General features: G+C 44.3%; 1 protein-coding gene across 1 annotated transcript; it reads left to right on the top strand.

The window, feature by feature from the left end:
• Window positions 1-257: 257 nt before the first annotated feature.
• fgf19 (fibroblast growth factor 19) lies at window positions 258-8,650 on the top strand. Its single transcript, XM_074667026.1, has 3 exons — window positions 258-526; window positions 601-704; window positions 7,276-8,650. The coding sequence occupies exons 1-3, from the start codon at window positions 313-315 to the stop codon at window positions 7,600-7,602; spliced, it is 645 nt and encodes a 214-aa protein (XP_074523127.1). The 5' UTR covers window positions 258-312; the 3' UTR covers window positions 7,603-8,650.
• The last annotated feature ends 1,265 nt before the right edge of the window (window positions 8,651-9,915 follow it).

Raw genomic sequence — 9,915 nt, 5'->3', positions numbered from 1 at the left:
ATGACTGTAGTTCAGTAATCCTGGTCCTGCAGTCCCTGTGGAGGGGACCTTAATGAGCAGAGGGGTTTTATCAGAGCAGTGAATAAAGAGGATCTGTGCAGGTCTGTGGTTTCCTGGCTCCTGGGGGATCTGTGCCTCGGTTGGTGTGGTGCAGGGGTGTGTTGTGTTGTGTTTCTGGGAACTGGCTTTGGGAAGGAGGGTTATCAGCAGCTGATAAGAGCCACGTTTAAAGGGCTCGATAAGGATCGGACTACCTGACTTCACACCGCTCACTGCAGACAGAAACGCCGCTTTCAAAGGATTTAACCAATCATGCTCGTACTCCTCCTGCTCTCCGCCGGCGCTGCTCAGCTCCTTCTCCCCGAGGGAGTCGCCTGCATGCCCACGGCGCTGCAGGGACCGCACATCGCCCACGGCTGGGGACAGGTGGTCCGGCTCAGGCACCTGTACGCCGCCAGGCAGGGACTGCACCTGCTGATCGGTGTGGACGGACAGATCCACGGCTCCGCGGACCAGACCCTGTACAGTAAGTGAAGCCTTTAGAAATCCACAGACTGTGACGATCTGAGGCAGAGGATCACACTGAGGTCTGATCTGCAGGTCTGCTGGAGATCCGGCCGGTGAGTCCGGGCTGTGTGGCCATCAGGGGGGTCGCCTCGGACCGGTTCCTCTGCATCGAAAGAGACGGAAGACTCTACTCCTCGGTAAGATTCACATTAACATGATAGGAGCTGGAAAGGTTTGTCTGAGCAGAAGCAGCTCCTCTGTCACAGGTCGTTCATGAAGAGAGACTGTGAGGTCTGAGAAAAAAGAAAAACAGGCCAACAGATCTACTGATCACAGCAGAGACAAAACCTAGTCCTGATACAATCCTTTAATTCAGAGGTAGACATCTTTACTTTGACTGCAGAGCTGAAAAACAAATAGATTCAGAAAAACTGGATGTTTGACAACCTCACTTTGGATCCTGAAAATGTCGCCCTAACCGTGACAGAACATCAACACATGAACCAACAAAGAAAAATGATCCACAAGATGCAAAACTATGAAAACAAAGTAAATCCCATCACTTTCAAAGCTCATCTTTTTTTTTTTCTTCTAATGTTCAAACAAATACATACAAAAAAATTTCATTTTACTAAACTTTCTTTTAAAAATTCTTCTTTTTTCAAACTGTTTTTCCTCAACAAATCCGACCTTTGTACATTTTCTGAAGAGCACTTTGGCCTTTATCCTCTCCCCAAATAAAGGGATGCCAGCAGACAATTCTGAAGTTAGGTTTTTGATTCCTAATCTAAAGTGAACAATCAAAAAGTTGTGTCTGGTTTCAAGTTTTTCTTTCAATAAATAGATTCTGCTGAAAAGGAAACTTGAATGAGTGCTCCTGTTAGCAGAAAAATAAAAATCCTGCTGATGGCAGCGGACTCTGACGAGCTGGATCAACCTGTCAGCAGTGACTGAGCCATTTCTGCTCTCTGTGGTTTTCACCACTCTCTCTTCATTTCAGTTCTCTTCATAAAGTTAACTGCTATAGCATAACTCAGCAAGGAGATTCAGAGCGCTCCACGAAACATCAAAGCTCGAGGACAAAGGTCAGAAGAAATGGGTTCAAAGAGATGTCAGACAAAATCATCCAAACAGGCCCCAAGACTCAAAGTCAGGCTGGAGGAAAAACAGCAGAAAAAGAAGCTAAAACTACAGAAATCATGGAAATAAAGTCACAGTGTCACAGTGTCACAGTAAGATAAATCCATGAATCTGAAAAAGTCCTGGACTCTAAAACCTCAGACTGACTCTGAGCTGCCTGTAGCTGTGAGTGTGTGCATGACTGAATGTGAAGCTCTGCATCTACACACAGACTGGAGACCTTTCCAGACTTCCACCCAATCAGGAAACAGACCCTGAATGATACCATGGAGGATATTTAAAAACCTTTAAATTACTTAACTGAGTAAAAAAAGGAACAACAAGACAACAGCTACACACTGAGTGAGGTCTGGTTAGTCAGAAGCTTGTTGTGATAAACAAAAACAGATGAGAATGAACATAAGGATAAAATAATAATGCCTGTTTATCTGTGAGTGCATTGTGATTATTTTTTAAGACACTTTGATATTTGAGTTTTTAGTACAAAATGCTTTTAATGGCCATAAAAACTGCCTCACATTACAAAAAGCGACTGAAACTAAGAACAAAACTAAACTAAACATTTTCAAAACATCAAACTAAACCAGAGAACCTGCACAAAAACAGATTCAAATGAAACTTAACCTGTTTTTCAGTTTTGCTTTACAAACATCACAGTTCCAGTGTTTTTTCTGTGAGTTGCAGAGATTCATCTGTTTCTCTTTTCTTTGGCTTTCAGCAGCCTCTAAAACACAGCTCTGACTGATTTTCAAACCTTTTCCTACAGTCAGTCACACAACACTTCTTTTCTTTTTGGTGATTGTGTTTTCAATCCGGCGCTGACAGACATCAGCTGCTCTCTGTCCCTTTAACTATAAAACATTTTTGATTTGATCTATAATACCACAGGATATTTCTGTAGCCTAGAGTATGGGGGATCAGAGGGTGATGTATTTCACGGGGGGGGTGGGTCATCAGACCCTCATACAACACCAGGTAGGGTCTGATCCTCCTGATGTTATAAAGGACAAGACAAGATCCAGCAATCAAGGCCATGTGAGCCTTAAAGGTCAGCTGGTCATCAACCAGGACACACAGGTTTCTGCAAAGTTTGTGGCACAAGTTGACTTGAATTAAGAAAGGACACTGATCTGTGGTTGAACCAAGGGACAAGCAGGAAGGACAGTGAGCTCAGTTTGGACAGATTTAGCTGAAGGTGGCGTTCCTTCATCCAGACACGTTGATATCTGAGCTGAGACAGTTTGTGGTCAGTTGTAAAAGACAGGAAGTGCTGAGTGTGGTCAGCACAGCAGCAGTAGGAGGAGCCATGAGAGCGGATCACCACGCTAAGTGAGGTGGTGTATGAACTTCCTCTGCCCTACAGACTACAGCCGTGGTCAGCTGTTCTTTGCTTTCTCATCCTGAGCTGACCCACGTCCTCCAGTGGGTTGCCATAACGACAGGCATCATCAGCTTACAGGCCACAACCTGAAGCATCCTCATCATCAGTGAAGACTTAGAACATGACCCCAGTGGTCCCATGTCACCAACCTCCCATAAGAGGCAGGAGAAATCCCTTCAGAGGGGGGAACTGAACCTTTGTGCACGGGGGCCTCTACTCAGGGACCCTGTCAAAGCCCAGTCTACCAACAACAAAGCTCCCAGGTTCACATGGACATAACTCCTCCACCTCATCAAGGAGCAGCTCTTAGAGCTCAGATTTCACTTTTTTAAATGTTATTCACACACAGAGACAGAATATTAGTGATAAAGGGCTCTAATTTTGTGGCACAGCGCAGAGGCGCAAGCCTGGCGCAAGCCTGGCGCAAGCCTGGCGCAAGCCTGGCGCAAGCCTGGCGCAAGCCTGGCGCAGTGTTAATTTTGTGCTGCGCACCACCGTGCACTGCCAATTTGACAATTTGGTAGACTGTCTGCGCAGAGATGGGTGTGACGGCCCACCAGGGGGAGGTGTCGGCATATTCATTTTGGTGCAGCTACAATTTTGTGCCAAAAACAGTGCAGAAAGTGCCCTGAAAGCTCGCCACTTCCAACCTGGTCTATTCTTGGCGCAAAGTGGATCTGTCCCGGGAGCTGGCCCACGCGGTGATGCGCTTCGTGTCCTCCGATGCGCCCCGCTGTCCATTCTCCTGCTGCAGGGACAGCAGCTCTGACCGTCTCCACTACCGGGTCTTTCCAGCACACTTTCCACGGTGGCGGAGATCAGTCAGACCAATCAGACGCTGCGCCTCGGCCGCAGCGCATTTAAAGGCGAGGAGAGGCGCTCATTTGATTGGTGAAGGCAGTGCTTGGCTGTGTTTAACCCACTCACGGCTTTTCTCCTCCCTCTCTGCCATTTGCACAGAGGGGAGCATGGAAGCGCACCCCTGTGCCTCTCCGCGCCTTGACTGCGCCTCTCTTGGTACTGCAGGAAACGTGCAAAGTGCGCTGGTCACGCCCTGTCCACGCGGCAAAGGGTGCGCCTGCACCTGCGCCTGGTCTACGAAATTAGAGCCCAAAGTGTTGAATTGTTTCCTAGCCTAAATCAGTGATTCCCAGCTAGAGGTACACCAACACACTTCAGGAGGGACCTGGAAGCATTGAATAAATCATTCCCATCCTTGGAAGTACTGAGATAAGCCTGTTAATAACTGTTATGTCTGACTTTGACTAGTTTCACCAGGGAGAAACTTTGGTTTGATTTGAGTTACAGAAGAAAAGGCCAGAGAAGGACGTTTTCAAATTAAGGAGATTAAAAAAAAGTGATTTTCATTTAACAATCAGTTGTGTTACCTTCTGCTTTTGAAGAATTATCAACATGAATGAGTGAGGGGGTTTTCATGACAAAGAGGATCAGGAGGAACACAGGAGAAAAGAGCCTGGGAACCACTGGGCTAAATGATTGGGAAACAAATTGGATACATATAAATATCAAGTGTATACAAATTAATTTGTTTCGTAATGTTTAGTTTGCAAAAAAAGGTGAACTTTGGATGGTTTGCTTGTTTTCATTTAACACAGCCGTGTGGAAATAGTCTGTCTGTGTTTTGGTGGCTGGAGACTCCTCACAGGAGCTTCACAGAGGTTTTCTGGTGTTTTTAACTTGTCAGATTAGGATTTGATCAGATTGTTGAATGAGCGCTGAGGCAGGGGAATATACCCTCTTCAGCTGATCAGCATCACTCTGAGATACACCTGTCTGAGCCCTGGAATTAGAAAAGTTGTCTTCACTTCTTCTTCAAACTTCTCTGAACTCTGTTATTTGTAGTGTATCATCTCTCCTGACAAACAAAATAATTGGATTTGAAGTTTTTCCTTTCAGCATAAAACTTGGCAGGTCAGGAAGGCCAATCGGTCAGTCCCACTTCCCCATCATGTGGCGCCCACACAAGCATGCCTGACCCTTCTTCTGTTAGCCTTTAGAAGCCAGCAGACCTTTGATTTAACCTTTCATTTCAGAGGTTCATCCGAAATCTCATCCTCAGCCAGAGAATTTCAACATGAGTAAATGATTTAATTTCAGCCGTCCTGAATGCTGTACATGGGACAAAGTAGACTGACGGACTCACACTTGATTTATCTAATTATTACTGTTTTACTTCTGGCTGCTTTTCCTCTATAAAATCAAATCTATACTGATAAACTGAGTGCCAGAGTAAGGGTAAGAGTCCTCTTAGGGACTGGATGCTAAATATCAGCGAAAACGTGGACATGTTGTTGAATAAAGACTGAAAACAGGAGCCAAGAAAGCTTCCTGATCACTGCAGAGGAGTCACTGAGCAAGGCACAGAGTCCTGAACTCTGTGCTGCTGATGATCGTACTCTGTGCAGTTTACAGCCAGCTGCTCTCTGACTGTTTCAGAGCGGGGACTGAAAGCTGCTCAAAGGAGGAAACAGTCCAGTTTTTAAGGAAACTGTTGAAAAACCTGTGTGTGTGTGTGTGTGTGTGCGTGTGTTTGTGTGTGTGTGTGTGTGTGTGTGTGTGTGTGTGTGTGTGTGTGTGTGTGTGTGTGTGTGTGCGTGCGTGCGTGCGTGCGTGCGTGCGTGTGTGGGTGTGTGTGTGTGTGTGTGTGTGTTGCCTTTCAGGCTTTCATTCAAACAGATGCTGGTTCATCAACCTTTGTCCGCGGTGCTGCAGCCAGGACGTGTGTTTGCAAAGAGAAAAAGCTGAATGAAAAAAGCCACGACAGCAACAACAACCTTGGCCTCTGTGGCCAAAGCAAACAGCTGTTGAAGAACTGGCAGCTCTGTTTACGTCTTTCTTTTATTTAGTGAAAGAGGTCTTCAGCATGAAAACAGAACTTGTGCATTTATTTTATAAAACCTGACTTCAGGTCAGGATCTGTCTTCATTTCTGACTAACGTGGACCTGTGGGGAAAAGTGCTCCTAATATCCTCTGTAAGGTCAAACATTTTAGTGTTTGATCCAGGGAACATCATCAAACCCAAAAACAATGTCAATGTCAGTTCAGAGCCCTGTTTTTGCCGTGTCTTCAGTGATTTGTTGTTTGATTTCTAACAGGTGGAGTCTTTGTATGTACGGGTCCAAATGTCTTCAGGCCTGTTTCTCCTTCCTTTACGAACAGAAATGTCTCCCTCCCTCCCAAACGATGTTACCTTCACTACTCACATACTTCCATGCATCCTTTACGTTGGCATTGCAGTTGACCAACACATCCACCAGGGGAGGGGGGGTTTATGACAACAACACACTCTAAAAGAGGGGGGTATTGCTAATATATCCCTTACAATTAAGACAAAAACATAGGCAGAAGTTCCTGACCAACTCTTAAAGCTCTCCATAAAAACTTTTGTCCATTGTTGTTTCTTCTTCGTGTCTCATTAGAGCTACGTATGGAGTACTAACAGCAGCACTGCCTCCACGGTTTCTGTTTGGTGCATATCTGTAAGCTTTATGGAAACGTGCAGAAACACAGACAAAATGAACCCAAAGCTCAGACAGAAGGCTCTGTCCGTATCCTGATCCGTGTTTAACGCTGAGCATGAATGGGCCTCCACCTTTTTTAAAACCTATAGGAGATTGAGTCTTTGCAGTTGCAGCTCCCACTCTGTGGAAAGCATTACCTCTGACTGTTCAGGCTGTAAAAAGCCTCTCCACTTTTACAACACTATTGAACCCTTTAAACCCCAACCAACCCTCCAGCTGGGAGACTTTGAGGTCTCTCCAGAATAAAAAGCATAAAACGAAGCACTTTCCAGGTATAAATATGGTAATTTCACATCAGATTGATTTAACAAGACCAACTCAGCTACAAACACCATCAAGTCATACTTCAGCTGGACTCTATCTCCATTTGAGTGATACTAGAGTTATTACGCTGAGCAAGTGACATGAATACCAACACTGACACCTCTGAACAAATTTCACAAGTGTTCCCTTTGTTAGGACACCAGAATGATTCAAAGAGACCGTGTAGATGCAGAGATATACTCTTCAGTCTGGGTTTGTCCTTTTCCTAGCAGAGACCCAGACAAGAGGCCAGGCCTGAAAGGGTTCAGATGTACTTCACTTTGGCCTGTAGCAGAGTATAGTCACTTTATCTGTTATGTTTATCTGAGTTGTTGTTGTTTACCCCTGTGAACTGTATTTGGCCGAACAGAGATTCTAACAGCGTCTCCATCTGGTTGCAGACCACCTACAGCAGAGACGACTGCACCTTCAGAGAGCAGATCCTGCCCGACGGGTACAACATCTACACCTCAGATAGACATGGAGCCCTGCTCAGTCTGGGAAACCAGCGACAGAGACTCCTGGGTCGAGACCGGGGCACCCCAGCTCTGGCTCAGTTCCTCCCCATGGTCAGCACCTTGGACCAGGCCTCACCCCCTGGACCAGGATCCGATGTCCTGGAGCAGCCAGAACAGAACGTGGATCTAGGAGAGGAGCCTGTGGACACGATGGACGTGTTTGGAAAGCTGTCTCAGATTATTCACAGCCCCAGCTTTCACAAAAGATGAGATGGATGCTTCCATGAATCTGGAAATGGAAGTGACCGGGATGAAATTGTACACTCCTGCTGCACGAAGAGAAACCAGGGAAAGATGCTGCAGCACTTGGTCAGTGCAGAACACACGTGTAGAGTGGAGAGCCACGCCTGTGGTATGTTGGTAACAGCCTCTAAGCTCAGGAAACCAGCAGTGTGAGCTGGTTCCTCCTCTCCAAAAACAGCCACCACACTCAGGGAGTGATGAGCTGAGTGTGCAGGTGCTCAGGACTGAGACAGGAGACCGAGTCACAGAGGAGCTGTGAAAGCAAAGTGAGTCATGCTGAGGGAGACAGCAGAGCTTCTTCTTATTTTATTAGTCTAACAGAGACACAAAGCCTCAAACCTGCATTCTTTCTAATGACCAGCAGGGGCACTGGTTGTTAAGAAGTTTACACTAAAGAGTTTCCTCAGTGGACTTTTCCACCATGAGTTTATGGTCCCAGTTCAAATCTTCTTCAGACACATTATGATTTTCTTTTAGCAACTGGTCGTTCAGAGTCACACAGACCAGGAAGAGGGGAGGAGTCAGACGGGAACACCTGGGACTGATGTGTCCCGTGGAGCCAGTGTGAGGTGTAGCTAGGCTCGCTTTAGGAGGAAACAGACACCCACATGTTTGCTACAGTGAGTGTTAGCAGAGGGGAACCGCACTAGACTCTCTTTGGACTGATTCAGGTTTTGTGTGATCTGTGTATCTCTTGAGACACTTTGCTGTCAGGAAACACCACTGTGGTTTATGGGGCTTGTGACCAATCAGAATCAAGTATTTCAACATGTCTACATTTGGTCAGGAAGTTGGTGCTCCCGTCTGTGGCTCCACCCTCTGGTCCATGTGTGGTTGCCTCTGACATCAGAGAGAAAAGACTTGAAATTATGTCACGTTTGACCACAAACTAGTGGCTCCGCCCATATCGCCTGTGTGACCTGAGATGAAATGTGTCTTTTTATCTGTCTGTTGCATTTATGTTATAGGAATAATCGTACTCTGTGGTTCTGTGAAAACCTCAGTGCAGCGTGTTAGAAAGGACTGTGTCTCTGCAGATGTGCAGTTGATGTATTTATGAGTTTTTGATTGTTTGTTTTTGTTTTTTTAAGCAACCAACAGGTGAATGTGAACACCTGTTTGCTTCAGGAATGGAGTTCTGTATTTCTCTGATGTTTGAGGTTACATGTAATTAAATGAATGTGGGAAAAACCTCTGGAATAAATGAACAGATCAAACTGTAAGAGTCCCTGTGTTATAAATATCCTTCAAAATGGTAGACATCCACAAAGAAAGAAAGAAAGAAAGGAAGAAAGAAAGAAAGATAGAAAGAAAGAAAGAAAGAAAGAAAGAAAGAAAGAAAGAAAGGAAGAAAGAAAGAAAGAAAGAAAGAAAGAAAGGAAGGAAGAAAAACGGGGATGTCCTAGAAATCCAGGCCATTAAAAAAATATTTGTACCCCCACACATGACACTGAATGTTTTTTTAAATTCATTTGTTTCTAACAGATTAAAATCTTTCAAACTTCAATTCTTGTTAAAGAAAAAAAAAACAAGAATTTGACAGATAGCCAAAATATTTATATTATAGAAATCATTTGAAAATTGGACACACACACACACACACACACACACACACACACACACACACACACACACACACACACACACACACACACACACACACATATATCTATCTATCTATCTATCTATCTATCTATCTATCTATCTATCTATCTATATATATATATATATATATATATATATATATATATATATATATATATATATATATATATATATATATATATATATATATATATATACATATATATATAATGCTGGAATATTGCTCAGAGCAATTGAAATAATCTAAAATGCTTAAGAAATCTTAAATAACAGAAACAATGAAGGTACTACATTTTTCTAATAATCTTTTTACAAACGTATGATTTAGCCTTGTCATCTGTGATCTACAGAGTATTCTGAGTGAGATGTTATCAATGATCAACTGCTTTTTTCTCAGTCTGTATTGTGAGATGATGATGCAGTAATTCACTTGATTAAATGCTCTGAATGAGGAAACAGTAAAGACAGACTCTCGCTTTTTCTCCCCACCCCTCACAGGTGAAGCACATCTCTGAGGCATGGTTCAACATTAGCTCATCAGCTGGTTTCTTCTGGTAAAGTGTCATTGGCATCAGTTTGCTCATAAAAGTACCAAGAGGAAGCATATATCAAGGAGTGGTCCAAGCACTGAACCTTGTGGGACTCCAGTCTCCAGACTTACAAACTACAGACAGA

The sequence above is a fragment of the Halichoeres trimaculatus genome, unplaced genomic scaffold (assembly GCF_033239565.1).
Source record: "Halichoeres trimaculatus isolate MK-OKI-2021-1 unplaced genomic scaffold, fHalTri1.1 fHalTri1_scaffold_3, whole genome shotgun sequence".
NCBI classification, from domain to species: domain Eukaryota; kingdom Metazoa; phylum Chordata; class Actinopteri; order Labriformes; family Labridae; genus Halichoeres; species Halichoeres trimaculatus.
This window is presented reverse-complemented; position numbering and strand designations above follow the sequence as displayed.

Bases quoted from the DNA above. Each gene is read 5' to 3' on its own strand.
- fgf19 (XM_074667026.1), top strand. From the start codon at position 313: ATGCTCGTACTCCTCCTGCTCTCCGCCGGCGCTGCTCAGCTCCTTCTC. The intron at 527-600 runs GTAAGTGAAGCC...TCTGATCTGCAG, and splicing joins CGCGGACCAGACCCTGTACA to GTCTGCTGGAGATCCGGCCG. The intron at 705-7,275 runs GTAAGATTCACA...ATCTGGTTGCAG, and splicing joins ACGGAAGACTCTACTCCTCG to ACCACCTACAGCAGAGACGA.